A 19,165-nucleotide genomic window follows, 5' to 3' on the forward strand; every position below is an offset into this window, starting at 1 on the left:
GAGTTCTTTTTCATGCTATGTGAAAACTTTTTTCCATCATGAGAAAAACATAGTGACTTATTATTAGAAGATATCTTGAGATTCTTTAGAACAATTCATTTCTAAGAACCCTTATCACCATCATGCATTAAAAATTCTAGTGACTAACATTAATTAACATGTATCAGATCTAGATGTTTACTTATTATGGAGCACCAAAAGAAACAGGAAAGTGAAAAAAAATGTAAATGGAGAAAAAAAATATATGAAAAGAATATGTGTTAGTTTTGCTTACTGTAATATTAAAAGTGATTATTAGGTTCAGCAATATTATTAGGTTCAGCAAGTTTTAATAAAGTTCCCCATCATCTTTTTGCTGAAGTATTTTAGTAGTCATTGATGATTGTTGTCTGGATCCAGTCTTTCTTTAGGGATTACAAAATGATATTCTGTCACTCTTCATTTTTAAATCTGTGTTTCTTCTTTAAAGAAAACTTTTACTGGCTTTCTGGTTACCCTGAAGAACAATTTGTGCAGGAAAAATAGGGCGAATGCTTGACTCCCTTTATCTGCATCCCCTGCCTTTGACTTTTTTATTTTAATTAAAAAATTTTTTTACCTCTAGAAGATCTGTGCCTTTTCAGATCTTCTTGGAGTTTACTCATATTTTCAAATTTGTTTTTATTTCTTGAAATATATTATAATTTTTATAGTCTGTTTGATGATCATTTTATATGAAGAAGTCACAAGTTTGATAGGGTCACCTATTGTTTTTGCTGGTGGTTAGAGTGCTTTATTTCCTTTTGAACTGTGAACTGTTTATTTATCTTGGTACCCGTCTTTGGGAATTCTTTGAGGTCTTGTTTAAAGGTAGGTTTCTCCATGGAGAAGTTTTGTTTCTGTCAGATGCCTATAGGCATAACAAGCCTTTGACTTTTTCAAAATATCACTTCTCCTCTTGAAATATTTTAGACCACCCATTTAGTGTGGATTCAGGTTGCAGATTGTGGTTTGTGGTTACAAGTAACCAGGGAAGAATTTTCATCCTCACCTTAGCCCCAGGTTTTGAGATAAGCGATAGTCCTGGGGGAGTGGAGAGAAAAGTTTGTAACACATTTTGAGACCCTAGGCATTGGGGTCTCAGTGTATATGTGACTTAGTCAGTCAGTTGTTTCTGGATTCTTTGCTACCCCATGAACTGTAGCCCACCAGTCTCCTCTGTCCATGGAATTCTCGAGGCAAGAATACCGGAGTTGGTGCCATTCCCTTCTCCAGGGGATTTTTCTGACCCAGGGATCGAACCTAGGTCTCCTGCATTACAGGCAGATTCTTTACCGTCTGCACCACCAGGGAAGCCCCTGGGGTCTCAAGGTTATGGACAAGTCTCCAGGTATACTCTCCAACTTGTAGCCCCTGGGATTTGTCTTCTGTCCTCCAGCTTTAAAGATCATGGAAGCTGGAGCTCAGATTCACTGTGTTCCCTCATAACAAAAAGGTCAGTTTCAACATTCTGCTTGCCTCTCTGGCTTCCTACCTTTACTTTTTTCTTTTTTTTTTGGTCTGTGTAATTCTTATGTATTTTTTTAGCAGGTCATAGATGCGTTTGAAAAGATTTTAAGAATACATTTTATTTTTAGTTGTTTAAAACATATTTGTATTTTTTAGTTGTTTTTAGCAACAGCCTCAGTCCACAAACTTAGTTCATCATTTTATCAGAAATACGCTGTCATTGTGTGCTCCTTTCTTTAACTGTCCTTCATTCTTTAGCACTTAGGTATTATCCTGTTGATCTATCTTATTGATATCTTATTGATCTAGCTTATTGATATTTATGTTTATTAACTGTGTATATTTAAATCCTTGTGAGTACACTTGATTTATTCTATTTGATTTGTTCCATTTCATTTTAGCCTGCTAGACACATAGAAACTATTCAGTAAAATTCTCAATGATCAGTATAAAACAAGTGAGCTTTTCGTTAAGGTTATCACAGAGTACATGGTATTTCATTGGTATGAAAGAGTAAAACCTATCTTACTTTTAGGAGAGAACTTTCTAATTAGAGAAATTTGACTGGCATTGAGGAATTTTTACTATATTGTATACATGCATATATGGAAATTTTGTTTTTTCTCTGTTTTATTAAGCAAGCATAAAATGGGCTGAAATAGTTTATTTTCCTTTTGAGATGTGAGTTTTGGTCAGTGGGGACAGCTTGTTCCTCTATAGATTTTTTAGCAGATAGGAAGCAGATGTGGCGTTGGGAGGAGACTGCTAGGGGAAGAACAAATGTATGAGTAACCTGGAAAAAGATTAAAGTCAAACTATGAGTTAAATGTCAGCCTTTGGACCAAAACTTTTCCACTCTTGGTACTTTGAAGAGACAAGCAGCTGAGTGTTCTTAAAAAAGGAGAGACTGTTCTTAAAGCCATTACTACTCCACTGTACTTACTGTTATTTTTCCAAGTGTTTTTGTTTTTTAACAATCTGATTCAGACTTTCTTTGGCTAGGTAGAATATAGCTCCTCATTAGCCTGTGTTTGTACTTAAGGAGTCTTGTTTTATTTGATTAGAGAATGTCTTTAAAATCATGTGCCCTTTGTCAGTGTGTTTCTAGGAATGTCTGGCATGTTTATTGGTCAAATGCCTTACAGATGGAAATGAAATTTTGTGAGGAATCTTGTGGATCAGATATGAATCTATTTTTACTTTAATAAAATTATTCAAAGCATAAAGACTTCGTTCTGGGTGTCAATACTAGCTGCTGATCTGGGAAGGATTGCCAGGAAAGTACCTGCTAAGGATTGCAGTGATTTTCCCATCCCTGGTGCCTCTTTTTGGTTGTGCTTGAATTACAGACATAAGCCAGACGGGCATCCACAGGTCTTCTAGATCTCTGACGTGCTTCATGATGGCATTTACTGAGCCTGCTGTTTTTTCCTGTTTTCACCAACATGCCTTACAGTATGAGATTTCACTGAAGACATTGTTTTGTTTTGTGTTTTGTCATTCAGTTTTGAGTGTTGTTGTCATTCCACCAGTCAGTCATGTCCAGCGCTTTGCTGCTCCGTGGACTATAACACAGCAGGCTCTTCTGTCCTCCGCTGTCTTCTGGAGTTTGCTTAAATTCATGTCCATTGACCCAGTCGTGCTGTGTAACCATCTTGTCCTCTCCTGCCCCCTTCTCCTTTTGCCTCCAATCAAGCTTAGTGTTTAACAACACTCATTAGCTTCTGTGTTGGCTCAGATGGTAAAGAATCTGCCTGCAATGCAGAAGACCTGGATTCGATCCCTGGGTTGGGAAGATCCCCTGGAGAAGGAAATGGCAACCCACTCCAGTATTCTTGCCTGGAGAATTCCACGTACAGAGAAGCCTGGCAGGCTGCACTCCATGCAGTCACAGAGTCAGACGTGAATGAGTGACTTTCACTTATATTAGTTATTTAGTCATTAAAGAGAGTGACTCTAATATAATTGAAATTTATCAATCTGCTTTGAGGTATTATTTAGAAAAGTGATTATTTGCTTCTTTTAAAAAATGAGTCCTTAAAAAATTCAAAATAAAACTACCATGTGATCCAGCAAATCTTCTGGATATTTGTCTGAAGAAAATGAAAATATTAACTTGAAAATATATAAGCACCCCAGTGTTCACTACAGTATTATTTACAGTAGCCAAGATATGGAAACAACCTAAGTGTCCATTTATGGTTAAATGGATAAAGAGAATACCATACACACACGTGCACAATAGAGTATTATTCAGTCATCAGAAAGGATGAGATTTTGCCATTTGCAACTGCGTGGATGGACCTTGTGGGCATTGTGAAATAAGTCAGAAAGACAAATATGATCTCACTTATATGTGGAATCTAAAAAATAAAACATTAAGCTCATATATAAAAAACAGATTGGTGGTTGCCAGAGGCAAGGGGTGAGGTGTTGGTGAAATGGGTGAAGGGGGCGTCAAAAGGTACGAACTTCCAGTTATAAAATAAATAAGTCATGGGGATGTAATGTACAGCATGTCAGCTATAGTTAATGATATTGTATTACATATTTGAAGATTGCCAAGAGAATAGATCTTAAAAGTTCTCATCACAAGAAAAAAATATTCTGTAACTATGTATGGTGATAGATGTTAACACTAGTTAATTATGGTGACCATTTTGCAATATATACAAATATTGAATCATGTGCATACCTGAAGTTAATACAATATTGTATGTCACCTATAACTTAATAAAAAAACGAAAGTCTTGATTACAATATCAGCAAGCAGATATTGACAAATGGATTCTAAAGATTATATGGAAAAGCTAAGACCTAGAACAGCAACATGATGCTGAAAAAGAACAGAGTTGGAGGACTGATACTGTCCTATTTCAAGACTTACTATAAAGATACAGTATAATCCAGACAGCACAGTATTGGTGAAAGAAGAATAGAAGGTCCAAAAATATACCCACACAAATATAGTCAAGTGATCTTTGACAAAGGAGCATAGGCAATTCAATGGAGAAAGAATAGTCCTTTCAATAAATGGCAGTGTGACAACTGAGTATTCATCTAAAAATGAATCTAGATGTAGACCTTATACCTATTGCAAAATTAACTCAAAGTGGATTATACCTAAATATAAGACACAAAACTATTGAACTTCTAGAAGAAAACTCAAGAGAAAATCTAGGCACCCCTGGGTTTGGTAGGTTTTTAGATACAACACCAAAATTATGATCCATGAAAAAGGAAATTGATAAGTTGGACATATTAAAATTAAAAAGTTATGCCATGTGAAAGACACTGTTAAGAAAATGAAAAGAAGTCAGACTGGGAGAAATATTTCAAAACATATTCTGATAAAAGACATATTCATGATATAAGAAAAAGAACTCTTAAAACTCAGCAATAAGGAAACGATTACAAATCTACCTGAGAACTGAAAATGCAAAGAAGATATACAGATAGCAAATATGCATATGAAAAAATGCCAGCATCTTTGTCCTTTGGGAGTTGCATGTTAAAACTGTGAGACCACTGAACACCTATTGGAATGGCTAAAATTAAGAAAAAACTGACACTTATGAAATGCTGATAAGACTATAGAGCCAATAGGAATTCAAGATGGTACAGCTACTTTGGAAAACAATTTGGCAGTTTCTTACAAAGCTAAACATAGTTTTACTGTACAATCCAGCAACTGCACTGTTGAATATTTACCCAGTTGAGATGAATATTTATGTTCACGCAAAAACCTGAAGATGAATATTTATAACTGCTTTATTCATAATCGCTGAGAACTGGAAATAACCAAGATATCTTCAATAGATGAATGGACAAGCAAATTGTGATACAGCCAGAAAATGGAATATGATTACTGAGTGATTTTTTTTAAAGGAAGCTATGAAGCCACAAAAAGATACGGATGAACCTTAATTGCATACTGCTAAGTGAAAGAAGTCTGTCTGAAAAGGCTGTAAACTATATAGTTCCAACTATATGAAATTCTGGAAAGCAAAACTATATAGACAGTAAAAAGATCAGTGGTTGCTAGAGATTCAGGGAGAAAGGAGGATGGTTAAATGGGGAATTTTTTAGGTCCATGATAGTTTCTTGGTGGATATATGACATTACGTGCTTGTCGAAACTCACAGAATTTTACAGCATAAAGAGTGAACCTTACTGTATGCATATTAAAAAATAATTTAGGAGATTGGAGAATCCCAGGAAGAAATGAATATAGACTATAACAGGAGAATGTAACCACATTTCAATTGTATGGAACAACCTTCTTGAAGGTGTGAGCAAGGAAGAGTGGCAGGGGAAGGTGCTAACCTAAGTAACTTTGGAAATGAGTCTGTAAGACTAGATGCAAAAGGAATTACACATTATCATTATGCTTTCGTTAATAAAGTGATTTCCCAAGGGGGTACAACAAATTGAAAATTCTCATAGCACTATACGTATATTCTGGAATTAATAATTAAATGGATGAGAGATGGTGACAGCCAGATTTCTCCTGTTTGGAGTAGGAATTTACAGATAAGTAAGGGGAGAGGTGACAATGATCCTTTTGGTGATAGAGTTGGAAACATCAGTTTGAACTCATGTTTAGCTTAATATAGACACAGATGGTTAGAGAAAAAATATACATATATACACAGGTTGGTATACATGCATATATTTCCTTGCTCGGTCATCAGAGGGCCTAAAAGAAATGACACCTCATAGTAAATAGTACACTTGCCACCAGGTCTTTGTTTCTAATGCCATTTCCCAATAAAGGAAACCATGGCTTCTGAAGAAATGGCGGATGCCAAGACTAGAGTAGGAAGTATACAATAGAGAATCTTATAATGCTGGAAAGTAAGGAAGTGCTTAGAAAAACCAAAAAATCCATGTTAATAGGGGTATGTCAAAGGGACATAGGAGCCAACCGAGAGAGCTTCCAACAGCCCAAACTGGAACAAATAGAACAATAAAAAATAAATAAAGATGTACTGGATTATAACCCAAAGAATGAAATGAAATGTCCATGGATAGAAACCCAATACAAATAAATAAATAAGAAAAAGACAACCTTCCTTGGAAGAACAATCCCAATTAATTTATGTAGATACTATGCCCTCAGTGAGAGGAAACTGAACTTCCACTCCCTCAGTATGGGCTGCACATAACGACTTCCCCCCAGAGTTCAGTGTGGAAAGAAGGGGAGAGAAGAGTAACTATACACCGGAGGAGCCTAACAAACACTGCTTCAGTCAGGTGATCAAGGTCGACTTTCAACAATGGTGTCATATTCATTAATAGTATGTACTGTAATCCTAATCATGAAAAAAATCAGATAAATTCCAATACAGGATCAGCCTACAGAATAACAGATCGGTGCTCCTCAAAAGTGTCAAGGTTATCAAAAATGTCACAGCCAAGAGGAGCCTAAGGAGACCTGACAACTAAATGTCATGTGATATCTTGGATGGGGTCCTGGAATTGAAAAGGGGCATTAGATGAAAACTAAAGAACTCTGGGTAAAATATTGAGTTAGTAAGAATATATCAATATTTGTTCATTAATTGTAAAAAATTTACTAATTCATGATGTTAATAATAGAGGAAACTTGGTGTGGAGCATGTGGGAACTCTGAACTGTCTTCTCAGTTTTCTGTAGGTGTTCTAAAAAATAATGTATGTTAAAGAAAACAAAGTGTTATTTGAAGGGCTTGCAGTAATCAGCTGGTGTCTGTCTCTCCTCAGTTTTGAGAGTGTTTGCTGCCTCGCGGACTCCACTTCTCTCTCCGACATCACCTTTGATGGCAATCCCATAGCTCAAGAGTCATGGTACAAGCACACAGTCCTTCAGAATATGACGCAGCTGCGCCAGCTAGACATGAAGAGAGTCACAGTGAGTGGGAGCTCTTCCCAAGTGCTCGCCGCATTGGTTTACTTAGCGTGGGCTAGGGAATTAGAGTGCATAATCTCTGCTTAAAATGCTGATTTTTAACAATCTATGGATTCTCATGACTATATACTTCATAATTATAATGACAAACTTTCTTTTTTACCTCCTACCCATATTCCCAATTTCATTGAATTAAGTTCCTAGCTTTCTGTTTAAATTAATCATCATGCTTGTTTTTCATTCTTGCTTAATGTCCAACTAACAGTTTACTTTGGAATAGATGTGTAAGGATTTCATTGGTAACTTACATAGTATAATGGCTAAGATAGGTGCTGGAGCCAGACTGCTTGAGTCTGAATCCTGGCTTAACCATTTTCTAGTCGTATGACCTTTGACAGTTTACTTAACCTTTCTATCTAATTTTCCTCAAAGTAAAATGGGGATCATAAGTATGTCATATGGTTGTTGTCAAGATAAAAGTGAGTACTGAACCTTAGAACAGCGTGAATCTTCCAGGAAACATAACATGCAGCTATTATTATTATTCCTTTTGATGCTATATTTCTCGAAGTATCTCCTTTTCTATTCATTCTATCTCCATGGTAGACATTGTTCACAGTAGGAGTTTTGATACGGCTCCTGAGCTAAGTGAAATGCTGCTTAGAGTGCTCCTCCTTTTAGGTGTACAATGCACACAAGCATGCTTTAGCCTCTAAGAAGTTCTGTAATAAAGAAACTTGCCTGAATGCGTTTTGTTGCATCCCAAATTTATTGGAAGAGAAAATATCTGTTAATGATCTCAGTTTGATAATCTCTGACCTAGAAAAATATCCTAAACCTCCACTGTTTTCTTACTTTTAGACTGTGCTAATTTCATGTGGATTTTTTTTTTTTTTGGTCCATATCCTGTGTCTGCTGGTTTCTTAGCTCTCCAGCCAGGGATTGAAATTGTACCTTCAGCAGTGAAAGCACAGAGTCTTAACCACTGGAAAGCCAGCAAATTCCCTGATGTGGATTCTGAGTGATCACTTAGGTTTATTCAGTTGCCAGTTGACTCATTGCCTGTCCACTGGTTTCACAGTGTGTGCCATTCACATTTCTACCTTTATTTTTTGGGCTCTAAAATCACTGCAGATGGTGATTGCAGCCATGAAATTAAAAGATGCTTACTCCTTGGAAGGAAAGTTATGACCAACCTAGATAGCATATTGGAAAGCAGAAGAGACATTACTTTGCCGACTAAGGTCCGTCTAGTCAAGGCTATGTTTTTTCCAGTGGTCATGTATGGATGTCAGAATTGGACTGTGAAGAAGGCTGAGCGCCAAAGAATTGATGCTTTTGAACTGTGGTGTCGGAAAAGACTCTTGAGAGTCCCTTGGACTGCAAGGAGATCCAGCCAATTCATCCTAAAGGAGATCAGTCCTGGGTGTGCATTGGAAGGACTGATGTTGAAGCTGAAACTCCAGTACTTTGGCCACCTCATGAGAAGAGTTGACTTATTGGAAAAGACCCTGATGCTAGGAGGGATTGAGGGCAGGAGGAGAAGGGGACGACAGAGGATGAGATGGCTGGATGGCATCACCAACTCGATGGACATGAGTTTGGGTAAACTCCGGGAGTTGGTGATGGACAGGGAGGCCTGGCGTGCTGCGATTCATGGGGTCGCAAAGAGTCGGACACAACTGAGCGACTGAACTGAACTGAAGTGAATATTATGGACATCACGGTGGCTAACAGGCAAAGTGTTGATGAATTCGTAAACACTAGGAATCTCCTAGGGTTCCAACTCTGTCTCTGCTCCAGCGTGTAGCAAAGGTTCTTTGTCTTCTCAGTTTGTTTGGATCTATACTGGCCGCTCTGTCTCATACTTTTACTCTTATCTTCTTGTCTTTCTTAGTTAAGGATCTTTAGTACTCTTTTCCTGTTGGGGTTGCAGTGAACAGGGTGAGAAATGAAGCTGACCCATTTATATAAATTAGTAATTATATGGTGTGTTTCTCATAGTAAATTTATGTCAGTCTTGTCTACTCAGCTAATGTATATGGTCCTTAAGGGCAGAAGCCATTCTTCATCTTCCTTGCCTGATACATGGAGTTGTTCTATACACGCTTATTTTCTTTCCTTCTCTATCTCATACAATGGTGAGACTATAGTAATATTCAGTAAAGACTTTTGGGTTGAGTAAAATTTACCCTTTCCATGCCTTAAATAAAAGGAAAGTTGTATTCGTTGTTCACGTCCAACTCTTGGTGACCCCATGGACTGTAACCTGCCAGGCTTCTCTGTCCATGGAATTTTCCAGGCAAGAATACTAGAACGGGTAGCCATTCCCTTCTCCAGGGGCTCTTCTGGACCCAGGGATTAATGGGCTTCCCTGGTGGCTCAGACAGTAAAGAATCTGCCTGTGATGCAGGAGACCTGGGTTTGATCCCTGGGTCAGAAAGATCCCTTGGAAAAGGGAATAGCTATCCACTCCAGTATTCTTGCCTGGAGAATTCCATGGACAAAAGAGCCCAGTGGGCTACAGTCCATGGGGTCGCAAACAATCTAACACAACTGAGCACTTAACACTTTTCACTTTCATGTCTGAAATAAGGGAGAACAAGCAATACTATCTATAATCATTGTCCTTGTACATTCCCTAAAATGTGCTTGCTGGGTAAGGAGATGAGGAAAATCCCCTGGGATGGGAGAGGGCCAGCTCTTCTGCTAAATATAGAGCAGCAATCCTTGCGCATCTGTTCCTCCACTGTTAATTTTAGAAATTCAAAAATTTTTAATGGAAATAATCTCAAAGTTACAGAACAGTTGTAAGTACAGTACAAAGAACTTTGTTTTATTGAACGATTTGAGAATAAGCTGCTAACTCAATTCCACAACTGCTCTGAATACTTCATGGTATATCTTGTAAGCAAAGACATTATCTCATGTAAACACAGCATAACCAACACTGTCAAGAAATAAACATTGAATGATTGCTAGTGTCTAATCCTCACAGCACATTCACATCTTACCAATCATATTAATACTGTTCTGTGGGGCAGAATGACCCAGTTTGGAATTACACACTGCATAGAGGCGCATTTTGTTTGCAGGTGTCTGTTGCCACCGTATTTCCTGAACAGTGTCCTAGTCTTTCCTTGACTTCATGACTGGCATTTATGAAGATTACAGGTCAGTTATTTTATAGACTGACCCTTAATTCAGGTTTTAGTTGATGTTTCCTAATGATCAATTAATAGTTATAGCTTTTTGGCCTGAATATCACACCAGTGATTTTGCATTTCTCTTATTGTGTCCTATTGAGTGTTCGTGTTCTGCAATGTATATGTATATCTTTATTGAGGTTGTTTACTTTAAGATGGTGTCTGCGAGCCTTCTGCATGTGAAATTATTCCCATTCCCTTTCCTTTTGGTGTTCTGAGGTTCAATTTCCAATGTGGAGGGCAGGGTTTCTCACAGCTCCAGTAAGAAATTCTCAGAGCACCAGCTCAGTGTTCAAGAATTCAGTTTGGACACCATCCACCTGGAGATAGCATCAGATTCCACAGGTTGAGGGCTCAGTCTGGAAAACTGCACGTGTACCCTCCCCACTCTGCCAGACGCCAGTAACAAGCCCAGGTTATTACCTGTACTTCTGACCTGCTGGAAGAAACTGTTAGGTTGGCCAAAAAGTTTATTTGGGTTTTTCCATAACAGCTTATGGGAAAACTGGGGCGAAATTTTTGACCAACCTAGTACTTACTAGGTCACCAGTTTATTGTAAAATGATATAACTCAGAAACAGCCAGATGAAAGGGATACACAGGGCTTGGTGGGAAGGGACAAAGAGCTTCTGAGCATACCACTCTCCCCAGATGTCCAGGTTTTACCACCCCCGAAGTTCTCTGAACCTGTCCCTTTGGATTTTTTATGGAGGCCTCATTAAATAGTCATGATTGATTATATCATTGGCTATTGGCAATTGATTCAACCTTCGGCTCCTTTTCTCTGGGGGTGCCATGGAAAGTTCCAACCTTCTTAATTGCCTGGTTGGTTCTCCTGGCAACCAGCCTCCATCATTAGATGAGGTCCAAAAGTCATCTCATTAATGAAACAATAGACACTTTTATCACTCTACACACTTAGGAAATTCCTAGGGTTTGAGGAGCTGTGAACCAGAAACTGGGATGAAGATCAAACATGTATTTCTTATAATAAATCATACTATCACACTTTTGTAACTCTGTGCCTCATAAAAGTTTCAATTTATTAACTTATTCATATCAGTATAGACTCATGGTATTTTGTCTCACCTTTTGTTTATTCCTTTTTAGTAACTTTAATTTGTAAAGAATACACCTTGTAAAAGACTTTCTATAGATTTTTCATCCTGGGCTAGTATTGACAAACACTAGCCCATGAGTGGGCCACCTGTTTTTGTAAATAAAGTTATATTAGAACACAATCATGTCCACTCACTTATGTATTTATATCTGCTTTAATGCTACACTGGCAAAATTGAGTAGTTGTTAAAGAAACTATGTAGCCTATGACCCTAAAATATTTACCATCTGGCTGGAAAATTGTACTGATACCAGTTCTGTAGCTACTGTTTTCTAGCTGGAGTGGATCACATAGACACCTCATGAACTTGTGTGTACTGTGGTTATGGTTCCCCACTGTGTGCCAAAGATACTGCAGTGAACTCACAGGGGTGTGGTGGAGTATTTTTAATTTTAAAGCAAAAGGCAATGAGATTTGGTATCTATGAGACCCTGAGAAAACTACTAGCTTAAGGTAGTTTACCATCTCAACGTTAGGTCACAATATATTTCTCTCTATGGCATTATATCTTGGCAAAGCTGAGCTTTCAGTGACTGTTGTGATAAAAACAAATACTAAAATCAGTATAGAGCAGGAAATGAGGGTGACAGTATCCAATCTAATTCTCATATTTGAGAAGTTGTGTAATGCCTTACAGATACACACATTTCATTAGTAAGTTATTATAGTTATTCAATAATGATATTTTTATTTAAATTATTATTTTTGAAATGATCCCCTGGTGGCTCAGCTGATAAAAGAATCTGCCTGCAATGAGGGAGACCTAGGTTCGATCCCTGAGTTGGGAAGATCCCCTGGAGGAAGGGAACGGCTACCCACTCCAGTATTCTGGCCTGGAAAATCCCATGGACTGTGTACTCCATTGGAGTTGCAAAGAGTCGGATATAACTGAGCGACTTTCACTAAGTTGCTAGAACATGAATCTTGTTGTTTACTAACTACTTAATAAACAGAGCTATAACATATTTTTTCTGACCTAGTGAGTGGTACCATGAAAAATTCCTAAGACAAGTCGTAGGCACCTTAGAGTTTCTGCACTAGGGTGTGTATTAGACTCTAGAGATGACAAGATCAGAATTGCAATTAACAGCCTCAAGTTACTTACAGTCAAGTACAGAGGCAGGCATGCAGCCAGATTATAATGCAAAGTGATAAACTAGTTAGATAAAATTGATTGATAAATAGATATGTGTATGTTTATACGCACACACACACACACAGCACCATGATATCAAAGAACAAAGCTGTCCTATGTATACTGGAGAAATAGAAAAAATTCCAAAGGAGAAAATGCTTGACTTGAGACTTGAAGAGGGCCAGAGACAGAGAAGAATATATCAGTAAGAAAGTATTCTGGAGAGAGAGAAGGCACGCAAAATGCAGAGGGGTGTGAGGATATAGCAACTCAGAGCGGTTCAACGTGGCTGAGCACTGAGTGTTCATAGGCGAGAAGAGCAGCAGGATGAGAAGAGATGCATGACCAGTAAGAGCTGAGTCATGAAGAGGGTGTTTTATGCCATAAGAAAGAGTTTAGATTTTTGTGTTGAATATAGTAGGAAACTCTTGAAGAGTTTAAGATACTTAAATTGGATTTGCCTATTGAAAAGGTTGTCTGAGTAGCAGCCCAGAGGACAAATTGGGAAAGATAGGATGAGTGATAAAATGAGAAGCAGGGTTAGTCAGGAGAAGAGCTTCTGGGGGGGTCTGATCTAGAAGAATGGCAAGAGATAATATGGGATCTCAAGATAACATGAGTTGCTGGCCTCTATTCCTATTTTGCTTTTCTTATCTATGTTGGGAAGAATGACTTTTAGTCAGTAAAGAGAAGTAGATATTAATAAAGTGAAAATAAAGCACTGGATAGGTGAATAAAAAGTTTGAATCTGGACCTATTCAGGGCTAAATGTCCTTATGGGGATTCCCAGGTGGCACTAATGGTAAAGAATCTGCCTGCCGATGCAGGAGACTAAGAGATGCAGTTTTAATCCCTAGGTCAGGAAGATCCTCTGAAGTAGGAAACGGCAACGCGCTCTAGTATTCTTGCCCAGAAAAATTTCATGGACAGAGGAGCCTTGGAGGGCTACAGTCCATGGGGCTACAAAGGGTCTGACACAACTGAGCACATAGCCTAAAGGGCCTCATAGTAAATATTTCAGGCTTTGGGGGATATACAGTCTGTGTCGAAATCTATTCAACTCTCTCATTGTAAAGTAAAAGCAGGCATGAACAATACATAAAAGTGAGCATGGCTGTGTTCCAATAAAACTTTATTTACAAAAACAGATGGCATGCTGCATTTGATCTGTGGGCTAGAATTTGCCAATCTTTGATCTAGAGCAGTGAATAAATGCAGTGAATACGTTGCTAGGCCTTTGAAAGTTATATCTGGAAAGCAGTGTAGAATAGTAGAGTAGCTAAAAGGTAAGATAAACTAATCTCTCTTTTTATCTTGGATAGAGAAAATATTGTGGCAAATTATGACAATAAACTTGAATGTAGATTATGAAAGAAATCTAAATTGGATTATTTAGATGATTTGTGAGTACTTAAGGAATTGATCACAAGGAGGCAGTATTAGTTCACTAAAAATAATTTGTGCCAGACAAAATTAGGTTACTGTTTTAGATGTTGTAAATAGACCTTCTCAGATGAACACTATAGAGAGACAGTGTTTTGGTATATAAGCGAAGCACTCAGTGAAGTCTTTTATGATAGCACATTGAGTAAATTGTATGACAACATAGTTAAGTGGATTTGTGATTCGAGTATACCTACAGAACAGAAAGTAATGGATTAATGGCCAACCTGCAGAGAAATCTATACTGGGGTGCTCTGAGGCTTTTTGCTCACTCTCATTCTCTTAAACATGTTTAAGTATTGACTAGTTGAGAGCATTATATTATTCTAATAAAATATATAAATGACAAACTAGGGAAGTTAGAAATCCTGATACACCAGTTGATCAAATCAGAATCCAAAAGAAGCTCAATAATTAAAAAATAAAAATAAAAATAAATAAAATAAAAGAAGGTTTGGCAAACTACAGCCTGTGAGCCAGATCCATCCCACAGCCTGTTTTGTTTGTTTGTTTGTTTTTTGTTTTCATAGCTCTCAAGCTGTGAATTGTTTTTATATTTGTGAAGCACTGTGAAAAAGAAAAAGAATAAGAATACGTGCTGGAGATTTTATATGGATCACAAAGCTTCATATACTTGCTATCTGGCTGTTTGTATAAAAACTTTGCCGACTTCTAATCTATAAATATAAGCAGAATTTAGCAAGATAAAAAATAGATAAATTGAAAATTCTGGACTTAACTTCTTAACAACAAACATGACAGTTCTCAGCCAAATGCAGAGTTGGGGGAAAGAGAATTAGCATGTGTGAAAAAGACTTGCATTGAAATTGATAAGTTCAGATTGAGTTAATTATGAAATATGATTGTTTGAAGTTGATATGGCTTAAAACAATATTCATTTATAGAAATAGAGAATTTAGAAAAATGGACAGTAGTTCACTTTTTTTTTTGTTAAATTACACCTGAACTATTAGTTTTAAAAAGGTGATTGCAAACAAACATTTCCAGAAAACCTAGCACAATTCATTGACAAAGAAGATATTCCAGTAGTGTTCAAATATTTTTATGACTGTACAAAAAAGGAAGGGATAGACACATTTTTAAAATTTTATTTTTTTTAATTGTAGGCTAATTACTTTACAATATTGTGGTGATTTTTGCCATACATTGACATGAATCAGCCATGGTGTACATGTGTTCCCCATCCTGAACCCCCCTCCCACCTCCCTCCCCATCCCATCCCTCTGGGTCATCCCGGTGCACCAGCCCTGAGTGCCCTGTCTCATGCATCGAACCTGGACTGGCGATCTGTTTCACATATGGTAATATACATGTTTCAGTGCTCTTCTTTCAAATTATCCCACCTTCACCTTCTCCCACAGAGTACAAAAGACTGTTCTATACATCTGTGTCTCTTTTGCTGTCTCACATATAGGGTAATCGTTACCATCTTTCTAAATTCCATATATATGCATTAGTATACTGTATTGGTATTTTTCTTTCTGGCTTACTTCACTCTGTATTATAGGCTCCAGTTTCATCCACCTCATTAGAACTGATTCAAATGCATTATTTTTAATAGCTGAGTAATATTCCATTGTATATATGTACCACAGCTTTCTTATCCATTCGTCTACTGATGGACATCTAGGTGCTTCCATGTCCTAGCTATTGTAAACAGTGCTGTGATGAACACTGGGGTACACGTGTCTCTTTCAATTCTGGTTTCCTCAGTGTGTATGCCCAGCAGTGGGATTGCTGGGTCGTATGGCAGTTCTAGAACAGACATATTTTGAAGGACTAGAACAAGGACCATTGTATAGAAAATTCCACCTCCCAGAATTTTTTATTTCCAAGGCAGTATTTTGTGAATGCAGGTGCTATTCTCACAGTTCTGAAATGGACACAGTATCTAAAGTTTCCACCTCAAACTCACATATATTTGGCTTCATAGGAACTTGTTTACAATTTGTTCTCCAAAATATGAAGTAGCCTATCCAAGGTGGAAGTGAGTGTCCTGTTGTGGTAGCCATTACTAATCCCCCCAGTGTGTTCTTACATCTTCCAGGTGGAAAGATGATATTTGCATTTCCCTTAAGTTAAACGTGGTCATGCAATTTGCTTTGGTCAGTGAAATGTGAGCAGAAGTAATGTACATAATTTTCAGACAGAAGCATCTAAAGGCCAAAGTGTGATTTTCTGGGCTTTTCTCCCATGTGATGGTCATTGTGAAAGCATATATTGAGTCAAAGATGCCATCAAGTCATAGCACCTAGGAACACTTAGCCTACTACATGGAGAACATTTGAGGTGTTCTTTGCATGATCAAGAAACAAACTTTTCTTATTGTAAGCCCGTGTGAGTTTTAAAGTTATTATGGTGGTATAACCTATCCTTTTCTGGCTTTTTCTCCCCTAATGTATAGTAGGGGGGTTGCAAACAAGATGGAGGAGGGAAGCATCACTACGAACAAAGCTAGTGGAAGTGATGGAATTCCAGTTGACCTTTTTCAAATCCTGAAAGATGATGCTGTGAAAGTGCTGTACTCAATATGCCAGCAAATTTGGAAAACTCGGCAGTGGCCACAGGACTGGAAAAGATCAGTTTTCATTCTAATCCTAAAGAAAGGCAATGCCAAAGAATGCTCAAACTACCACACAATTGCACTCATCTCACACACTACCAAAGTAATTCTAAAAATTCTCCAAGCCAGGCTTCAACAGTACGTGAACCAGGAACTTCCAGATATTCCAGCTTGAACTGCATTTAGAAAAGGCAGAGGAACCAGAGATCAAATTGCCAATATCCTTTGGATCATCAAAAAAGCAAGAGAGTTCCAGAGAAACATCTACCTCTGCTTTATTGACTATGCCAAAACCTTTGACTGTGTGGATCACAACAAACTGGAAAATTCTTCAAGGAGATGGGAATACCAGGCCACCTGACCTGCCTCCTGAGAAATCTGTATGCAGGTTAGGAAGCAACAGTTAGAACTGGATATGGAACAACAGACTGGTTCCAAATCAGGAAAGGAGTACATCAAGGCTGTATATTGTCATCCTGCTTATTTAACTTATATGTAGCGTACATCATGCAAAATTATGGGCTGGATGAAGCACAAGCTGGAATCAGGACTGCCGGGAGAAATATCAATAACCTCGGATATGCAGATGACACCACCCTTATGGCAAAAAGTGAAGAGGAACTAAAGAGCCTCTTGATGAAAGTTAAAGAGGAGAGTGGAAAAGTTGGCTTAAAGCTCAACATTCTAAAAACTAAGATCACAGCATCCAGTCCCATCACTTCATGACAAATAGATGGGGAAACAATGGAAACAGTGAGCGACTTTATTTTTGGGGCTCCAGAATCACTGCAGATGGTGACAGCAGCCATGAAATTAGAAGAAGCTTGCTCCTTGGAAGAAAGGCTATGACCAACCTAGACAGCATATTAAAAAGCAGAGATATTACTTTACCAACAAAAGTCAGTCTAGTCAAAGCTATAGTTTTTCCAGTAGTCATTTATGGATGTGAGAGTTGGACTATAAAGAAAGCTGAGCACCTAAGAATTGATGCTTTTGAACTGTGGTGTTGGAGAAGACTCTTGAGAGTCCCTTGGACTGCGAGGAGATCCAACCAGTCCGTCCTGAATGAAATCAGTCCTGAATATTCATTGGAAGGACTGATGCTGAAGCTGAAACTACATTACTTTGGCCACCTGATATAAAGAACCAACTCATTGAAAAAGACCCTGATGCTGGAAAAGATTGAAGGCGGGAGAAGAAGGGGATGACAGAGGATGACATGGTTGGATGGCATCACCGACTCAATGGACATGAGTTTGAGTAGGCTCCAGGTGTTGGTGATGGACAGAGAAGTCTGGCGTGCTGCAGTCCATGAGGTCACAAAGAATTGGACACGACTGAGTGACTGAACTGAACTGAACTGAATGTATAATATGACTATTATCCATAGGCCAGTAGAAGTCAAGTGATATAGCTTCTAATCTTCATTCTGACATTAACTATGACCCTGGAAACATCTGTGTTCTCTGTTAAGAAAAAAAGATTGAAAGAAAAATAAGGAACATTCTCCTCTAGATAAAAAGTCTGTAATTTAATCTGTTTTAATATTTAGTGTAGTCAAGGAAAACAATGTCTTGTATAACTATTTAAAGTATATGGTTAAAAAACCCACATTGCCATTGTTTTTAAAATTCCACGTAATAAATTGCTGATTATATTAGGACTGCTATTATTTATTTTGTAGCAAAATGTCTTCTCATGTAATAAATTCATTGTTTTAGAGCCTTAGAAGTCTGCTAAGAGTGTATAATGTAAGTTATTAAATACCCATTAAATCACTGCTGCTGCTGCTAAGTCACTTAAGTCGTGTCCAACTCTGTGTGACCCCATAGACGGCAGCCCACCAGGCTCCTCTGTCCCTGAGATTCTCCAGGCAAGAACACTGGAGTGGGTTGCCATTTCCTTCTCCATTAAATCACTATGCTTCTTAATTAATTTAAACCTGTTTCTGTATTAGGTCTTCATGACAAACCACAGTAATGAGGAAAGTATATGTCTATTTTCAGGTGAGGTAGATCTCTTTTTTTGCTACATAAAGGATATTATTTTTGTCCCAGAAATTGGATTATTATCATGAAGATGCCTGAATTTTACAATTTTTTTCCTTCTTACCAACAAATTTATAGCTTATCTTTACAATTAGAGGTGTTTATTTTTGTTTCTAACTTTAGCTACTCTGTAATTATTTGGGCTGAAATACAGTCATCATATGTATAAATTTTTAAAACATTCAATATTTGAATTGATTTGGCATCTATCCAGTTTTCCTAGGTTTAGCTTTCCTTTTAAAGTCCTCCTGC

At 37.7% G+C, this 19,165-nt stretch overlaps 1 protein-coding gene across 1 annotated transcript in view; it reads left to right on the forward strand.

The window, feature by feature from the left end:
- Positions 1-19,165, forward strand: part of LRRC49 (leucine rich repeat containing 49) — a 154,117-nt gene that overhangs the window by 84,693 nt on the left and 50,259 nt on the right. Inside the window, exon 10 of the mRNA XM_052646930.1 lies at positions 7,233-7,380. Within this exon, the coding sequence (XP_052502890.1) occupies positions 7,233-7,380 (148 nt within the window). The remainder of the gene's footprint in view (positions 1-7,232; positions 7,381-19,165) is intronic.

Source organism: Budorcas taxicolor, chromosome 10 (genome assembly GCF_023091745.1).
Source record: "Budorcas taxicolor isolate Tak-1 chromosome 10, Takin1.1, whole genome shotgun sequence".
Classification (NCBI taxonomy): Eukaryota; Metazoa; Chordata; class Mammalia; order Artiodactyla; family Bovidae; genus Budorcas; species Budorcas taxicolor.